This window comes from Agelaius phoeniceus, chromosome 17 (assembly GCF_051311805.1).
Source record: "Agelaius phoeniceus isolate bAgePho1 chromosome 17, bAgePho1.hap1, whole genome shotgun sequence".
In the NCBI taxonomy this organism is placed as follows: domain Eukaryota; kingdom Metazoa; phylum Chordata; class Aves; order Passeriformes; family Icteridae; genus Agelaius; species Agelaius phoeniceus.
Genome location: NC_135281.1, coordinates 15,857,223 through 15,876,153, shown reverse-complemented (window position 1 = coordinate 15,876,153; position 18,931 = coordinate 15,857,223). Strand labels below are relative to the sequence as shown.

General features: G+C 43.5%; 1 protein-coding gene across 5 annotated transcripts in view; it reads left to right on the top strand.

Moving 5' to 3' along the window:
• The window catches only part of STAU1 (staufen double-stranded RNA binding protein 1), a 28,667-nt gene extending 10,931 nt beyond the window's left edge, over positions 1 to 17,736 (top strand). For 2 of the 5 annotated variants that reach the window (XM_054644422.2, XM_054644423.2), the window contains 11 exons: positions 444 to 582; positions 1,259 to 1,424; positions 6,250 to 6,348; positions 7,696 to 7,926; positions 8,479 to 8,622; positions 10,252 to 10,398; positions 11,197 to 11,269; positions 12,677 to 12,996; positions 13,710 to 13,832; positions 15,173 to 15,258; positions 15,928 to 17,736. In XM_054644422.2, coding sequence (XP_054500397.1) covers positions 444 to 582; positions 1,259 to 1,424; positions 6,250 to 6,348; positions 7,696 to 7,926; positions 8,479 to 8,622; positions 10,252 to 10,398; positions 11,197 to 11,269; positions 12,677 to 12,996; positions 13,710 to 13,832; positions 15,173 to 15,258; positions 15,928 to 16,015 — 1,616 coding nt within the window. In that variant the 3' untranslated portion in view covers positions 16,016 to 17,736. The remainder of the gene's footprint in view (positions 1 to 443; positions 583 to 1,258; positions 1,425 to 6,249; positions 6,349 to 7,695; positions 7,927 to 8,478; positions 8,623 to 10,251; positions 10,399 to 11,196; positions 11,270 to 12,676; positions 12,997 to 13,709; positions 13,833 to 15,172; positions 15,259 to 15,927) is intronic. The other 3 variants (XM_054644424.2, XM_054644425.2, XM_077187222.1) reach the window with 3 other exon arrangements.
• Positions 17,737 to 18,931: the final 1,195 nt, after the last annotated feature.

Genomic DNA, 18,931 nt, shown 5'->3' with positions numbered 1-18,931 from the left:
TGATCATTTACAGTAAGCAGGAGACACAGAAGGGGTGTAGCATGTCTGGTGACTTAGAAGTATATTTGGAGAAATTTCTTCACTGCAGAAAATTCTTCTTCTGCACTTTGTTAGATATACTGTAAACGTAGGTAAATTAGCAGCTTCAGAAATTAAAAGCAAAATAATAGAACCCTCCAAAACAAATCCAATAAGAGCTCCCAGCAAATTCACTTTTTTTGTAACAGGATTTGTCACAACTCTACTAGGCCGCTTTATTGTGCATCATGTAGACTTATTCTCTTTTTGTTCGTTAGCAGTTCTGTTTGGAATTCAGTCACTTAAGATGCTGCATGTGGCAAAAGTTGAGCTCATTTTTCCCTGCTGTGAGCCAGCACTAAGAGTTTAAGTTGTCTCAGTTCCTTGTGACAGGTGGACAACCCTTTCTATTCCTTTTTCTGTAGACAGTGTAACCCCCACAGTGGAGTTGAATGCCCTTTGCATGAAGCTGGGGAAGAAGCCCATGTACAAACCCATCGACCCTTACACGGGGATGAGATCCACCTACAGCTACACCATGCGAGGTGGCACCTACCCCCCACGGTAGGTGTTGGCTTGGGGCGCGGCTCCCCGAGCCCCCGCCTCGCTGCTGCCTCGGGAAACTGCCCCTGTCCCCTTCCAGGGATGCTCCCTCCTCAGGCAGGAGCTTTGCAGAAGTCCACCCACCAGCATCTGTAACTCGCCTTATTTCCAGTGCTTTATTTCTTTGGGGTGGGGCAAGGCAGCTGGACTGAAAGTTGAAGTGGTTTTGAGAGTATTCAGGTATAGCCGGCTTCATCGAGCAAATAGCTAAATATATAGATAGCTAAGTATTAGGTAAATATTTCTTGCATTTCCTTTCTGTGTAAAAGCAAAAGTGAAGAAAACAGATTCATGCTGCTTCTTCTGAAACTATTTAAATTAAAGTTGCAGTTTAAAGAATTTTATGTAGGCATAGGGACTTAAAATTCAAAACTTCCTGGATTGCCAAGTCCGTAGAAGTGCGGTTATGTTCTCTTGGTCAGAAATATGTTCTTGTTGTAAAGCAAGGAGTGTCAATATTTGTTTCAAAGGTAGCTCACTAAATTCTTTTAGGCTCTAAATCAGAATTTGGTTTTTTAAAACTAGTGCTTCAGTGCTGGTGTGGTTACTGATATCCAAGAGATTGACCCACATCTGACTTAGGTGTCTGTTTGCTTTGTAGGCCAAGTCATTTGCTTATTCCCCTCTCTCTTTGCAGGTACTTTTACCCATTTCCTGTTGGGCCTTTACTTTATCAAGTGGAGCTTTCAATTGGAGGGCAGCAGTTTCATGGGAAGGGAAGAACAAGACAAGCTGCTAAGCATGATGCAGCTGCTAAAGCTCTGAAAGTTCTGCAGAATGAGCCCTTGCCTGAGAAACCAGAGGTGGGAATTAATCTTAAGCGTTGTAAACAGAAATTGCTAGAATAAACTGGGATATTTTTTTCCTTGTTGAGGAGACAGTTGGGAAATCTAATTCTGTGTAGCAGTGGTGACTTACTTGTGTCAATAGAAACACTTTGATGTAAAAGCATAGATTTCTATGGAACTACCATTTTCCCAGATGAAGTTATGTTAATTTTTTTACTGTCATATTTTTCCACAGCAATGCTGTAGACCTCTGTCAGATATGAGCACTGGAAGCATAGATAGGAATTAATATCTTACCAGGTACAGATTATACACAAATGTCTGAAGAAGTGCATAAATGGGCAACATAAAACTCAGGCACGGATTTACTTCCTAGACAAATTCCTGCATGATTTTGGAAAGAACCATGGAAGTTCTGGAAGAGCAGGAAATGCATAGGAATAGTAGACTCAAACACACATTTTGATAGGAATATAAGAAGTCAATTTTTATCCCTTCATATATTTATGGCTGCCCAGCACTTTCCATTCCAATACCATTATTGTGTTTTTTGTGATTTTTTGTTGAGTGGCTTTAGGCAGAAAGTCTCACTGTGAGCACAGGAGCAGCTTTGCTGCTGGGCTGGCTGGGAGCCTGCACCACTTTGTGTGTGTTGGCTGCTTTGGGCAAGGACAGAACTGTAACTTGCAATCTGAGGAGTGTGAGAGCTGCTGGACATGGAGTCTGGCTGTGTGCTGAGAAAGAGGGAAAATGAAGACTTGGACAAGAAGGTAACAAGGGGTCTCAGACTGAGAAAAAAAATCACTGGGAGCTACCAGGAATGGCAGAGCAAGAGGCTTGAAGAAACATGAAGCCAAGGGACGTTGAGTTAAAACTTGGTGTGTGTGGGAGTGAGCATTGCCCAGCGATTGGGCAAAAGCACTGGACCTGATAGTTCAGGGCAGAGGCTTGGGAGGCACTGATGGAGGTGCTCCAGGTAAGGGAAAGCTCTCCTGGAGGAATGCAGACTGGAAGATGAGGCTCCTAGAGATTACAGATGCAGGGAAAAGAGCATGATGCTGGAACAGGAGCTGGGATTTGGGCTGAGCCCTGCCCTGAAATCTGAGCTGGTGGCTGGCACAGTGTGGGCAGGGACCAGCTGGTCATCATGCAGAAGAGGCCAAAGCAGAGGAGGATGTTCCCCTTCAGTTCTGGGAGCCCCAAATTCTGGAATATTGTTCTGTGACAGTGGTGCAGAACGTCCCCTTTTTGTGCCCACCCTGGTAACAGATGAGCTGCTCTCGTGGGCCCTTTTCCCCCTCAGGGAGCACAGACCCAGGGAGAGCAGCTCTGCAGGGCTCACATGTCACTGGATTATTCTCTGTTCACTCTTCTAGGAATGCTTCAGTACAGGTCACTTTCTGAAAATATATGGAATTGTGCAGTTGGATAGCGTGGGGAATCTATCTTGAGAACAAGCTGCAGTTGCTGTAGGATGTCTCATTCTGTGTGAGGGGTGTAAATCCAGAGGTAGAGGTAGTAAATGAGGCAAGAGACTGCAAGAAGGGAGAATTATTTTATTAATAAAACAGGACCTGAATGATGTCTTGACCTTGAGAAAACTGCATTTGTCATTTTATTTTTCAATTTAAATTTGACTTGTCTGTAGAAGGAACAGTAGGAAATACAGCTTAGGGAAAGGAGAGTGGGCCTTGGAACATGGTGTGCTGGTTTATAGCAAGTACTTGGATAATCAAGTTTTCATTTAAAGTTTGGTACTTAAATTCATTGATATTTGAGGCTTTCAACTGTTGTAGTTTTAGGAGTGTCTGAGGGAATTGTTTCTGTAGCAGCATTTCACCATAGCCAAGAGGAAGGTGGAATAAGGATGGTTGTGGTGCTGAGTGAATCCTGTTCATTCCTGCATCCAGTGAGGCAAGGGCTGGAAAGGATACAAGAGTGTGAGGTCATGAGAGGTGCTGTTGAAATGCCTGTATACAACAGAGGCAAATGAAGATTCCAGAAGCAGACATAATCCTGATACTTCCTAACAGTCATTTGATGTTGCCAGTAATTTTTTTTAAATGTAGTTATTTTGGTGTATCCCATTTGAGTGTATTCTTATGTAAACAATATTCTGATGCTTGAACAGACGTGTTTGAAGGGGGAGTAATTTTGTACATTTTCTTATTATTTGGGGGGATTTTTTACAAGTTTTTGTTTCTATGGAATTTTACTCTTGTTTTTTAAAATTGGAAAATATTTGTGCATAATAACAGTTGGGCACAGTGATCTTAAAGATCTTTTCCAAGCTAAATGATTCTGTGATTCTAAGAAGAAATCATTGAGTAAAATGATTAGATTTTAAGGGAAAGAGCGACCATTTCCCACACCTTTTCAGGTGCAAATCTAGGAGCAAGTGGCAGGAAAAAACATGTAATAATATTGGCTCTTGGCTGGACCAAGCCCTGCCTGAAGAGCTGAGCTGAGTGTGGGAGCCCTGAGGGGGGCTGTGGTGGGAGAGCTCACAGGGGCCTTCAGTGTGGCTGGGTTGGATGTGCTGCTGGAGGAGCAGCGTGGGTTACTCGGCATATTCAAAGACAGATGATAAAACATTGACTTAAAGCTTAGGGAACATGGAGAGCTCGGCTTCCTAGCACGATTCTTAGGCAGGAATTCTAATTTGGCCTCAAAATTTGCTTCTGTGTTTGTTGCCAGCTCACTTGGTAAATATCAGCTGCTCTTTATACCCTTGATGTGGAAGGACAGGCTCAGACTGATGGCTGTGGTTGGTCACTGCAGTGCTGGGCAGCAGCTCCTCCGTGTTCAGCTTTGCTCACAAGCAGCCTTGGGGAAGGGAAGGGAACTGGAAGGAGTTCCTGGAAGAGGGCAAGTCCCTCGTAATGGAGTGCAGGACTTGTGGAGTTTGCTTGAACAACGTGATGAGAGCTAAGAATGGCAAATGCTTTGGGGTCTCATTCAGATTTAGAGGCACATAATTCTTGGAGAGTTTAGTCAATGCAAACAGGCAAAATACCTCAAAAGCAAACTTACACATCATCTGCCTTGAAGTGTGCACGGAAAGGGGGAGTGTGTGTGTGTATGATTATTTTTGATCTATAAAGTAAACTGATCCAGAACTCAAGTAGAGTCAAAATAAGCAGAAAAATAGTTGTAGTCTGTTAAGCGTTATTTTGCTAAGAATTCACTCTTTTTAGATAAAGGTATTGAGGAAAAGAACCTTCATTTTGCACTATGCACACAGACCTGGAATGCACATACACTGCAATAGAGCAGATAATTCCATTCTATTTATTTGTATTCTCTTGAGAGGATATTAAGTGGGAAAATTTAATCCAATAAAGAGAAGTCATAGTCATCCTCACAAAGAAAAACGTAGTAATTGGAAACTCTAGAATCTGTCTGAAATTACAAGGAGAGGAAAAGTGCTTGTAATAGAAGTTGTGGCAGTGTTGGTGAGTAAAGGCAGGGACAGACCCTTCCTGGCTGTGCTGGAGTGAACGTGGCCTTAGAAGTTGAGGTGTTCTTCCTGGGAATGTGCTGCTGTTCCTTTGGAGCTTGGCGCTGGGGTTTGGCAGACGATGGTGGAGACCTCAGGGGGCTGTACTGGCTCGGGGTTTGCCCGCTGTGGAGCAGATCAGGGCTCTGGGACAGCCCTGCCAGGAGCTGCCCTGCCCTGCCACAGCACCACAGGGCCAGGGCTGGGCCCAGACCCCAGCCTGGTGGACAGGGGCAGCCCAGGAGAGCAGTGCAGAGTCTGATGGGACAGTGGGAGGACTGAAAACTTGAGACTAATTTCATCAACTATTTTTTGTCTAAGATGGCAAAAGCCTGTCTTAACTGGTGGGATAAAAAAATCCTTTGTGTTTTAAACTAACCTGTTAGTAGCAGACATGGGGGATGCTCGCTGCCATCCAACAAGTTTTAATCTATGAAAGCTCTCTAGCTCAGCTCCCCTGATGCTGCTCCTGTAAGAACTTAAATCATTTTTATTACCAGGTTGCATAACTAGTATTGTGGCATGATATAATCAGTGATATTGTTGCTGTTCATCTTTATCATAATCTTTCCAATATCACTGCTGGACACCTAAAATTTCTCTGTTGCTGTTGACATGCCTTAGCTCATGTTGGTGCTAAGGCATGCTAAAGCATTCCACACTTTTGGAATCCCAGTCAAAGTTTTACCTGGAGATACACAGACATGCCTGTAGGAAAGCTTCACTGGCAGTGTTGTCTCAGCAGATCTGAGTTCTCAGAGATGGTCAGCATTTGATTTGGGGCAAGTTCCTGATAGGATGTTCTTGACATGAGAAAGCAAAGCTGTAGATGAAGCACTTACAAGGGAGCATGTGGAAAGACACAATTGTGCCAGGGGCTCGTCAGCCATCCCTTATTCACATTGGTCCCACTCTCAGAATCTTTATTTTTCCTGCCCTTTCTCTTACCTGATCCTGTCTTAGTGCTTTTGGTGCAAATGTCCAATCAGTATATGAAAATTGTATTTCATAAAGGTACTTCCATTTGGAAATCAGTGCATTTAGCACTTCAATTTCATTTTCTATAAACCCATTCATTTTTAAACCTATTGGCCCTTATTCCATTTGTTCTTTCTTGTAATGAGCACATGAAAATATGAAGGTTTGAAAGCTTTTACACATACACCTTAATGAGCTTTTTAAGATTCAGTTCTGTAGTATGTGGGCTGCTTTTCTCCACATTCATGTAACATGACAGTAAAGGTTAGAGTATTTAAAATTTGGAGAGTTCAGTAAAGTGGTTGAATGGATAAAATTCAATTTAATAGGATCTTTATTTTAAATAGAGTATGCTTCTTTTAGGTTAACGGAAAAGAACCAGATGATGAAAATCTCAATAAATCTGAAATAAGCCAAGTTTTTGAGATTGCACTTAAAAGGAACTTGCCTGTGAATTTTGAGGTATGTTTACTTTACAAGCTCTAGATTTGTTTTTATTAGACTATTAAGGGTATGCATTAAGTTGAGTCTCTCCTAGATAACCCAAACAACTGACTTTTAACACGTCTTGTTAGTTGTGAATACACTTTAACCTTTGACAGTCACCCCGATTGTCCTGGAGTTTATATGGTAAAGGGAAGAAAAAGGAAAAATTCACCTGTTCACAAATTCATGTCCTGGAATGATCACATGGAGTGAACAGCTATGCTGTGGTTGTCTGTGCAATCTTTTTTCCAAGCTTTTTGAGAAAAGCTTATTACAGTGAAGAACCAAAGCACAACCCTGAATTAATGATTAGAACATGGAAGTGCAGAGTTGAGGCAAAAGAGTAGAGCTCACTCTGAAAGACACATATGGAAGTATTTGCTTAATTAAGCACTGATCTGGACTACCCATGAGTGCAGAATCTCACAAGTAGGTTTCTTTTCTTGCCATGAGGGGACCTCATGTGCACCTGACTTTCCTTTCCCTTTGGCCTGGCTGCTTGCTGCCTCTTTGCCCCTCTTGATCATTTCAGTTATCTTAAATTAGGAGCTTCCACACGAGCATCTCTGTTTCACTGAAATATTAATTTATCATGCTGCTTTTCTGAGCTGGCAAAGTAACATTTAATCCAACCATCTGAATTATTATAGTAAGAAAATGCCATTGTGTGTAACTAAATTGCTTCTGAAACTGTTCTATGAAATTTTACATGAAACTTTCAATTATTGCAGATTAGCCTGAGTATCACTGGTAAAAATACACTGTCACACAAAGCCAATTGTGGGTGGAAGCTCTTAAAATTAATTCTTACTTCTTGACTTTATGGATATTTTGGAGTATGATGTGTTATGAATGGAGTTAAAAGCCTAAATCTGTAGTGGGCAGCTGTCTCTTAGATGTCTTCTGGTTTCTTCAGAACTTCAGAGTTCAGAAATCAGAATTTCTGGACTAAAATGCTAGATCCCAAATAGTTGCTTTCTCTGTAATGTTTTATTGCTGTACCATGATATATTTAATGAGGGCTGTTAACTGTGGGGAAGTACACACTGGTGGAATAGAACAGTCCTATTTTTATACTGAAACAGTAAATGAGTAAATTAAAAAAGATGGGTTAATGACTTGTGTAAATAGTGTTTACTGCTTGCTGCATCTGATCTTTTAAAAATATGTGCTTAGTTGGGTGGGAATATGTTATTAGAATATGTTTTACTTTTTGGATTGTATGAGAATCTAAAATCTCTTTATCCTTAGTTCTTGAGAGAAGTTTGCTATAAACAATGTGCCCTGCCATTTTTAATAAGTGTTTATCACGCTTTCACTCAGTTTTTCCCTCTGAAACAGGTGACCAAGGAAAGTGGTCCTCCCCATATGAAGAGTTTTGTAACCAAGGTATCAGTTGGAGAATTTATGGGTGAAGGTGAAGGAAAGAGCAAGAAGATCTCAAAGAAAAATGCTGCAATAGCAGTCCTAGAAGAACTGAAAAAATTGCCACCCCTTCCTACAGTTGAGAAAATGAAGCCACGAATCAAAAAGAAAACAAAATCAATAGTGAAGGTAAGGGGGAAAAGATTGGAAATTTTACTGTGCAAATAATCATCAGAGAGGCTTTTCTGAGTTGGTTATAAACACTCTTCAGCTGCTCAGCCTTTACCAGCCCTCTGGTGCAACAAATGAGCTGGTACTTCGCTCCCACTCTAATGGGGTTCTGACACCACTTTTATAGCAGTTATCAGTAAATTCAGGATGAAAGAGAAACCTTATAAAGGAAAGAGCAGCACATAAAAATCAAGCTCTGACTTTCAAGCCTCAGACTTTACAGCTTCGGGTTTTGCTTGTACAAATTCTCCTGCAAGCTTGTCCCTCCTAATATAGCAGGATTAGAATTTGTAAAGCTATTAGCAGGGTAGGTTACATGTGGTCAAGTGTGACAGTGGAGCCAAATAAATTCAGTGTTTCTCTTTGCCTGTGACAGTGTTTCATTAAGTAACTTTTATTTCAGTATTTTTAAAACCTAGAGATGAATTAATTCAGAGACATGCTGCATTCTGTCTATTAAACTGAATATTCATAAAGTTTGGCTTATTTCCTAAACACTGTTCTACGTAGCTGCAAACAAGTCCAGAATACGGTCAAGGAATGAATCCCATTAGCAGACTTGCCCAGATACAGCAGGCCAAGAAGGAGAAGGAGCCCGAGTACATGCTCATCACAGAACGTGGGCTGCCCAGGCGCAGGGAGTTCGTCATGCAGGTGGGTGTGATGGCACACAGCTGGAGCTGGGGCTGTGACCCTGTGACAGTGGCACACAGCTGGAGCTGGGGCTGTGACAGTGGCACACAGCTGGAGCTGGGGCTGTGACCCTGTGGCCATGGCACACAGCTGGGGCTGTGACCCTGTGACAGTGGCACACAGCTGGAGCTGGGGCTGTGACCCTGTGACAGAGCTGGAGCTGGGGCTGTGACCCTGTGACCATGGCACACAGCTGGAGCTGTGACCCTGTGACCATGGCACACAGCTGGAGCTGGGGCTGTGACCCTGTGGCCATGGCACACAGCTGGAGCTGGGGCTGTGACCCTGTGACAGTGGCACACAGCTGGAGCTGGGGCTGTGACCCTGTGACAGTGCTGGAGCTGGAGCTGTGACCCTGTGACAGTGGCACACAGCTGGAGCTGTGGGTGTGACCCTGTGACAGTGGCACACAGCGGGAGCTGGGGCTGTGACAGTGGCACACAGCTGGAGCTGTGGCTGTGACCCTGTGACCATGGCACACAGCTGGAGCTGTGACCCTGTGACAGTGGCACACAGCTGGAGCTGTGGGTGTGACCCTGTGACCATGGCACACAGCTGGAGCTGTGACCCTGTGACAGTGGCACACAGCTGGAGCTGGGGCTGTGACCCTGTGGCCATGGCACACAGCTGGAGCTGTGACCCTGTGACAGTGGCACACAGCTGGAGCTGGGGCTGTGACCGTGGCACACAGCTGGAGCTGGGGCTGTGACAGTGGCACACAGCTGGAGCTGTGACCCTGTGACAGTGGCACACAGCTGGAGCTGGGGCTGTGACCCTGTGGCCATGGCACACAGCTGGAGCTGTGACCCTGTGACAGTGGCACACAGCTGGAGCTGTGGGTGTGACCCTGTGACAGTGGCACACAGCTGGAGCTGGGGCTGTGACCGTGGCACACAGCTGGAGCTGGGGCTGTGACAGTGGCACACAGCTGGAGCTGTGACCCTGTGACAGTGGCACACAGCTGGAGCTGTGGCTGTGACCCTGTGGCCATGGCACACAGCTGGAGCTGTGACCCTGTGACAGTGGCACACAGCTGGAGCTGTGGGTGTGACCCTGTGACCATGGCACACAGCTGGAGCTGGGGCTGGCACCTCATTTTTTTTTTCTTATGGCAGTCAGGTTGTCAGGATGATATACAGGCTTAACAGATTTCCATGACATGATTTAACAAAATATCTAATGGGCTACATTCACAGAGATAAAGGTTCAAGAAAATTGATCTGAGTAATTTTTTAAAAAAAATTGCACAGGACACCAGTAGTCTATGTTGTAACTGCCTAATGTTTTAATTTACAGGAGTATTAATACTCTGCTAAGAGGTACTAAGCTGCTTGTATTTTGTAATGTAGGATTTATTAACACTAGCCTGGGTTCCCAAGGTGAGATGATGAAATACAATTCTTTGTGTGACTTCTGTTTGGGTTTTTTGTGCTTGAAGGCCAATGATTATTGATAATAAATGACAACTTGCTCAGAATAATGATCACTTGAACTATTTTGTGACTCATGGCATGCTGGAGACACAGATCACTAATAAGGGAATCCCAATACTACTGCTTAAGAATTGAATTTTCTTCTTCTTCTGTCCAGGTGAAAGTTGGTGTACACACAGCTGAAGGAATGGGCACAAACAAAAAGGTTGCTAAACGCAATGCAGCAGAAAATATGTTGGAAATTTTAGGTTTCAAAGTCCCTCAACCTCAGCCTCCAAAACCAGCATTAAAGACAGAAGAGAAGGTGAGTCTTGAGGAAGCAGCAGCTGGTTAATGCTGCAGCAAAGGCTGAGCTGAACACAAGCAGCTTTGCAAGGCAGTAACAGGATAGGTCGTTCATTCTCTCTGCCCTAGCTAGAAAACAATTGTATTGAGGGGATTGCTCTCTGAAAAAATATTAAATATCCAGTGTTTTGGATACATTAAGCATTTGGGTTTTCAGGTAAATGAAAGTCTCATCAGAAGGATAAATTAATGTATTCGTGCTTTATGAAATGTCTCAGAACCTGTGATAATCAATGTGTTGGTGTTAGGAGCTTGCTATGTAAAACCATTGCTAGCAGAGGACTGTAGGTTACAGTGCTCTGCTAGCAATGGTTTTACACAGCCTTGTCACAGTTGCAGTGAAAAGTTCCAGGTCTCTCTGAGGGAAGGAGCCTTCTGTGTTCTGCTGGTGATTCAGCAGATGCCAGGGTTGCTTTTCTCCTTTCCATGCACGTGCTCATTGGTGTCTGGTGTGCTCCCCTCAGCAGTACCAGTGACTAATGGCAGTTCAACTGCCTTTATTCTGGTATCTGGTTCTGAGTAGCTGTGTTCCTAATACCACCTCTCTGAGATGTGGTAGTTTTAGGCCTTCAGTGAATAAGAATCACCGAACTTCTCTTTTTTTGATAGCAATGTAGTTATTGATGTTTTAGAATAATAACATTTTCAGTAAAATTTTGGCTGGTCAGATCACCTGCACCTTGAAAACTTTAGAATTTGGGGGAAAAAGTTTAAAAGGGATATTGTGTGTTTGAGTTCCTTTTCTTTTATTTTTAAGACCCCAGTGAAGAAACCAGGTGATGGAAGAAAAGTAACCTTCTTTGAGCCGGGCTCTGAAGAGATTTCAGCTAGTGAGTAACCTGGTGAAAGCAGCAGGGCCCAGCTGGGGGTGTCAGGGCTGTTCCCAGTCCCTTCAGCAGTGCCATCCAGCACTCTGGGATGAGCAGAGCTGTGCAGCTGCTGCCTTGCAAACCAAATGGAACCCTTGGAAAGGTTTGGTTCAAACCTCAAAGAGCATATTCCTCCCAAGGCCCCTGTTCCTGAAGATGAGAAAGGGTGTCAGTACTGACTGGTCAGCCTCAGGCAGAGTTGGAGAGGGAAGAAATGGCCTTGTCCAGAACCACCTCAGTCTGTGCCTGGTCTCTGATGGCTGAGAGCAGGAGCTGTGCCTGCCCTTGGTTCAGGCAGTGAATAATTGTGATGGGCACACCCAGGGTGGCAGGCTGGAATCAAAACACCTCAAGCCTGGCCACCCTGGACGCAGACATTGCTTTCTGGAATGTCATCTGGTGGGAGGAATCATTATGGAAAGTTTGTCTATCACCACAGATTGCTGTTCTGGAGAGCATATTTCAGGTACTTTACGTGTTTAAGTATTACTTTGCTATTTAAATTATAATAAGTTGGAATTGGCATGGGCCTTAGTACTGTTTTACTGCATCCAGAAGATTTTAGGTAAACTTCCTGACTTCCTATTCAGATTTTGCTATTCCTGTTTTCTTCCATTTACAAATTTTGGCTTTCATCCTTAGACTTGAAACAGCTCAGTCCTGCAGAACTTCATTAATCTGTTCTGCCATAAAAATGACTCCTTGGTTTATTTTGGTGGCACTATCTTCCCGACCTTTCTTGAGCACACCTGTGCAAGTTTCAGCCATAACTCTGTGTGAGTTCCCCTTAAAAAGCTGTTCTTATCCCTCTTTAACTTATACCATAATGTCAGCAAATTGCTGTCAATTGACTGTGGCTGGACATTTGCTGTAAATAGTCTTGCCTCTTTGTGCTAACATTCCATTTTACCTTTCCTACCTGCTTGTTCTCACCATATGCAGTTTAAACTTTGTGGACTGTCACTCTCTTTACATCCTTAATGGTGGCTCTGGCCATTCTGTGGTTTCGTTATTTGCTCCTACAGTTTAAACGATGGAATAGAAAATTTTGAAAGCTAAACATATATTTAGAATATGGTTGCAGCTGAGGTGTCTGTGAGCTTGACTGACCTGGAGAAGCTCCTCCTGGAGGTAAAGGTGCAGAAGCAGCTGTTGCATCAAGTCAATAGTTCAGTAAGAAAGCTCTGTCTTGATGATGCTGAAGCTCTGGCCCTCCAAAGGCTGATTGAGCCTACCAAGCTTATTAGTATGTCAAAAGTAATTTGAAATGAATTATTTTTTTCCAAAGTGACTTTTGGTGCCTGTGTGTGCCTGCAGGAGGACTCTCAAACAGCAGCTCCTCCTCAGTGTGCACCTCTCTCCTCCCAGGTAATAAAGAAGATGAGTTCAGGATGCCTTATCTCAGCCATCAGCAGCTTCCTGCTGGCATTCTTCCCATGGTCCCTGAGGTTGCACAGGCTGTCGGAGCCAATCAAGGACACCACACCAAAGAGTTCAGTCGGGCAGCTCCCAACCCCGCCAAGGCCACGGTGACGGCCATGATCGCGCGGGAGCTGCTCTACGGGGGCACCTCTCCCACTGCCGAGACCATCCTGAAGAGCAGCAGCTCCTCAGGACACTTCCCCCACGGGCCTCTGACCAGGCCCTCCGAGCAGCTGGACTATCTCTCCAACGTCCAAGGAATCCAGGTACATGTTCAACTTCACGGCACTTCTTCCAAAGCTATTGTTCAAAAGCTTTTTAGTTCTGTTGGTGAGAGATGAGTTCTGAGCCTGCTGAAATGCATGTAACCATTTCGCTTTACCTATGACACATGCCAAATTTTACATCTTTTTAAATTTAATTTTCAAGTGTGCATTTCTGTACCATTCTCAGCCCCAATTCAATGCTACTCTGACGTCTTGGAAGAACAAAATTAAAGCAGCATTTTCTGAAAATTGTCCCAATGTAGGAAGACATTGTGGACTTTGAACTTGGCTGATGTGAAATCAGATTTTTTCACTAATCTGTCATACATTGACATTTGCTGTAAGCTCTGCATTTTCTCACATTTGCTCCCTTTAATGGGAATTGCATTAAGTTCCTATATTCATATGACAGATGAGCTCAGTGGATCAAAAAACACAATACAGAAATTTGAAAAGCAGTTAGCAGTGATCAGGATAAAGGTTCCAGTAACAATCATTATTAAGTAGCCGCTCACATTCAGGAGCCCTGCCAAGCCCTTGTGCGTACTAAAACCTTTGTAAGTGAGGTTAAACTTTAAATGGAGGGGTTCTGGCTGAGAGAATGACGAGAAGAAAGGCTCAGTGTCATATATGGGCAAATAATCTGTAGCAGTTGTGATATACTTCCAGTACTTGGTTAAATGAAAAGAAGTAAATCCTTCTCTTTTCTTCAGGTTGAATATAAGGACTTTCCAAAAAATAACAAGAATGAGTTTGTATCTCTTATAAACTGTTCCTCTCAGCCACCGCTGATCAGTCATGGGATTGGAAAGGATGTGGAGTCCTGCCATGACATGGTATGATGAACATTGCTGAAATGCTGCTCTTGGGCCTTCCCTGAGGGGACACCAAGGTTTCATATCACTGATGGGAGCAATTAAATGTTCTGCAGTTCCCTGGCTAATTTTTGTCTAATATTTCACAGGTTGCAGAAATAATGATTAATAATAACAGAATGTAATCTGAATAATGCTTAATATGCTAAATATTTGATCACAGTTTTGGTCTACAAAAAACACATTTGCTTTGTCTTGATAGTATTTGCATGAGCCCATGACAGTAAATGCACAAAAAGGAATGTATAAACCTAACAGCTTATTTCCTTATTATATCAGAATGGGCTGATGTTTCATTGGCAGCTGTGATACTTGGGCTCAGGTTCTCAGACTTGCAGTGGAAGTGGAATCCCCTATGGAAGAAATCCAATGCAGCTCAGCATTGGATAGTAAAAGACACTCTAAATCTGTTCAGCTCCCTTTATAAAAGAGATTTTTTTTATTACCAGTGGCTGAAATATTTCTTTGTGAAAGAATGAGCCTGCTGAAGTGAAACCTGCAGGGGACTTTGGCTCTAAAAGACTTTAGGTGAAGCTGATAGGATGTTCTCAGTCTGCTCCCATTCAGAGGAATTGTTCTTGTTCTTTTGGTCTCCGAGGTGATCTGAGTGTGGCAGCCTGAAGGAGTCATTTGCAGTATTTGAATACCCTTAGGAAAACCTGATTCTGCTGATTTTTATACTAAAAGCTGTTGCAGTACTTTCCCAATGGACACTGTGAGCCCCCTCCTCAGTTCAGAGTTCAGCTGTCACTAAGGCACGTGCCAGAGTCAGGGATATGCTGGAAAGCTGCACCTGAAATTGGTCTGATTGAAGTGGGGAAAAGAAGTCAGTTCTCAGGGGAGGTGACTGACCTTGGCCTGAGCCCTGTCACACTGACCCTGCCAAACAGTCAGGGGCCCCTCCTGTTTTGTAGTTTTGATTCTTGTGTAACTTGTTTTCTTTTTTGGAAAAGGACGCTGGTTCTGTGTATTTTTCTGTCCTTTGTCTTAAGCTCTGCACAGTTTGAGCTGTTACTAATTTAGTGTCTCTTTTCTTGCTGTTTCTAGTCCTGGTGTGTTAGTTTTCCCTCAGTGCTGAAACAAGTGCAGTGGGAATCCCCAGTCACAGCACCATCCAATTGTTTAATGAAGCAAGATGAAATTCTACACCTTTGCATTTTCCACCATAACTGTGGAACTTAAAAAAATTCTTTAAAAATATCGCCAAAATAAGAATATTTGTTTGGGTTTAAGTGAGTGCTTTCACTAAATTACTTAACTGTCTGGAGGCTGAATTGCTGAGTGCTCTCTCTTCTCTTTAGGCTGCATTGAATATTTTAAAGTTGCTGTCTGAGTTGGACCAACAAACCACAGAGATGCCAAGGACAGGAAATGGACCAATGTCTGTGTGAGTGGTTCCCATCGATGTCCCTTGCACTGATGCAGATTAACCCTTTCAGAGTTTTTAGACAAATAACATGTGAGGGGTTTGATTTGCCAGAAAGGTTGAAATGCCAAGGGCTGTTTGCCTTCCAGCAGGACCAGACGAGGGTTGGATGGTCAGTCCTGTCACTGTCAGGTGTCAAAGGCAAAGCTCTGAGGAGTGAGTGGGTGACATGTGCTGGCTGTGGTGTGACCCCAGCCCTGTGTGACAGCTCTGGGCCCCGGCAGCTCTGGCCTCCCTCAGCTCAGCTGCCCCTTCCCATTTCTCTGGAAGGAGTGTGACTCTGCAGTGGCCTTGGGGTTCCAAGTGCTCCTCTCTCTCTCTTGCAATCTTGTGTGTCACAGGTAAAGGGATATGCAGGGGTCAAAGCTCATTTTCAGCAGAAGCGTGGAGAAGTGCAAATTATTCTCTTGGCTGGGTTTGGGAGGAGAGAAAGTTGAGCTTCTCATTGAGATAATAAACTCTCAGATTAACAGTGGTGAGATTAACAAAGTGCTAATTGATTAAAAATCAGGGCAGTTATGTGGTAACAAATTGTTAAATACACATGAAATTATTTGTGTCCAATTTAAAGTATTTTATTTGTGGAAATAGTGTTTTGTCTCCTAAGTAACAGGTGTTTTCTCATTTTAGATGTGTGAAACAAGAAATGGAAAGTGACCCTCTCCTCAAACCGGCGAGCGCAAACCCTTTGGGACAAACACTGGACAGCACTGCCTGAAACAGGCTCTTGACTGAACCCAAACCTGAAAGCACCAGAGAAAATCAAATGCTTCCTCTTAATGTAACCTAACTGTTGGAGTGCTACAGTCTCTACAACCTACTGTAGTGTCTAAATCATAACTGTTGCTTTTTCTTCAAACAGTGATACATTTTTAGTTTCATTATGTTGTTTTGATTGAAATGACACTATACATTTTTCATTTAAAAGTTTCTTAATTGTATCTAGAACCATAGCACAGTTTAGAAACTTTGTCTTCTGAGACTGACATGTTACCTGTGAACTAACTTGGGAAGATCATATCCATGTATGTGGTTATTTTGGTTTTATTGGAATAGCAGCGTTTCACTGGAAACAGGCTGTGTCCCACCATTTTAAAAAGCCCCATATTTTTGCAAACCAACCCTAATTATCTAATGGTTGAATGAATTTAAACACTTTAGGAATTTTAAACTTGGTTTGATCATTTTTGGTTAATTTCTAGTTTTCTTGAGTGTGGGGTAGGGGAACTCGAATGCAACGTGACTTTCAGTGATTTCTGAGCTGTGTTTTAGGGACTGTGTGTTGGTGGCTCACAGCTCACTACAGTACAGGATATGATCTCAATGTAGTGCATATAAAACTGCAGATTGATTTTCCTTGAGTGCTTTATACTGTTTAATTACATCTCCATGTAGGGCTGAAAAAAATTACCTATGTTTATATATAACTGTGTTGCTTTTGATGTTGTGTTCTTGCGCACGGTCGGTGCGCGCTGAGGTTTGCATTGGTCCAGGTACAGCACGATAGCCGCGCGAGTTCAGTACTGCTTCCGTTCATTGTTTACGCTGGAATTTTTTCTCCCCATGGAATGTAAGTAAAACGTAGTGTTTGTCACCAATAAATGGTAATACTAAATTTTTTTGGTTAGTTTATTCCTGTACACCACCACAGGGGCTGCTTTTTTATAGATTTGTAATGCTTGTGCTCTAGTCTGGGCAGTGTGTTGAGCTGTGGAGTAACTTCCAGTGGTTCTCGAGTGCATAGAGAATGTTCTATGTTCTGTGCTGTGCAGGATGTGCAGACCTGGCAGAGCAAGGGAATGCAAAGTAACGTGGGTACAGTTTGTTATTTGTGCCACAGTGTTAGTGCAGCTGTATTAATGGGAGCTCAAACTGGACTTTAAAGTGAAACTTAAAAGTTCGCTTAAACGAGGAACCTGGCACAGCCAGTGGATGGGACTTCCTCAAAGTAGAGACTTTAACTCTGTTTCCTTGTTTGCTTGTAAGCTGAGCCCCAGCCTTGCGTTGCTCAGCGATGCTGGGGGCGGTGCTGCAGAGCAGAGCTTGGCTCCTGCAGCAGCGCTGGCCCCAGCCCTGGCCCCGCAGGCTGACACGCGTCTGTGTCTCGTCCAGTGTGAGCTACGGTCAGTGTTTACCTACCTGTGACCTGCAGGAGCAGTTCCTACACTTGTGTGCAGCGCCCACGGGAACTTCTGCCGCAGAGGGCAGTTCCTGCAGGTGCTGTCTCAGAGCTAAATGTCTTGGCCATTTTATTTGCATCATCCAAAGCAATCGGGCCACAGGAACTGAAGACCAGATTGCATTGAATCACGTTGGGTGTGATCATTATAAGCTAAAAACCCCCAAACATTGTAAAGGTTTTTTTGGTTTTAATTTTTTTTACATTTGTAGAACTAAAATGCTGTACATTTAAAAATTAAAAGAAACTTGCTAGGCTGAGGCTTTGTATTGCAAATTTTTCCAACTCAGAAACTCCTTACTAAACCATTCCTATTGGAAAGCAGGGAGTGGACTGACAGCAGTGGGCCCAGGTTCTCCCTACCTTCATCTGCTGCACTTGCCTTTTCTCCTCGGATGGGACTAGAGCCTGCTCTTGGGACTCTTCTGCAGCAGTCACTTGTGGCTCATGCTGTGTTTTATAGGAACCTGGATTAAGGCACTTTGGCACAGGGAGCTGTTCAGTGCTGTTAAACACCCTGATCCCCTCTTGGGCCTGTGTAAGCGAAGTGTCTCCTCTCCCAGACCTTGCTGCAATCACAGCCTCCTGGTGGGACACTCCGTGTGGATTCTGGGTAAGCTGACCTGAGCTCTGGATAAAAGTGGGGCTTTTCCTGTTGTCTCCTCTGTGCCTGATGCAGCAAAGGCAGAAGACACAGCTGAAGCAGTGTTCTTGTTTCTCCTCAGAACTGCCCCCTCATTGCCCCAGCCTTTTAACCTTGCAGCCATTCTGCACGCAGAGCTGCCCAGGGCAGGGCAGGGAGGGCTGCACTCACCATCTTCCACTCCTGCTTTCAGAGCCTGAAGGCCTGATTCCCCAAGGAAGAAATATGACCTTGTGATCCATCAGTCTTGGTTTCAGGATTAAGATCTGAAAGAATTTCTGCCAAATTTTTTGGGAATATTGGCCTGCAAGATAGCTAAAATGCACCTTTTAATTCTTATAAAAGGGTCTGTAGGAGAGCTGAATGGGAAACAGCCTGGAGCCATAGCAGTAATCCATCCTGTGAATTTTGTCTTTGGGATTTTTCCTATTCTAAAAGAACAGTGTGTGTGATTTGGCAGAAGCTCATGAAGCTGTTTTTCCAGCCCCCATCAGTGTGCTGTTTTATTTTGACTATCACAGTGAAGCTGCTGACCTAACAGTTCAGGGAGATCTTTTAATGGCTTTCTTGATGCCTTTTTTTAAAATAAAGTCTATTTGCTGGAAAACCACAATCTGTATTAGAAATGTCAAGAATATTGTAGGCATCTGGTGCTGGTTTAGGTTATGTTGGTAAAACAGAGGTTTTATCCCTACCAAAGTTTAGATTTCTTCATAGTCAGTTCTGGTTTTAAAAGAACCCTGAACATAAAAATGTAGCAGTTAAGAGGATGGCACATGAAACATTTGTTTAGCAATTCAAGAACAGTTCAT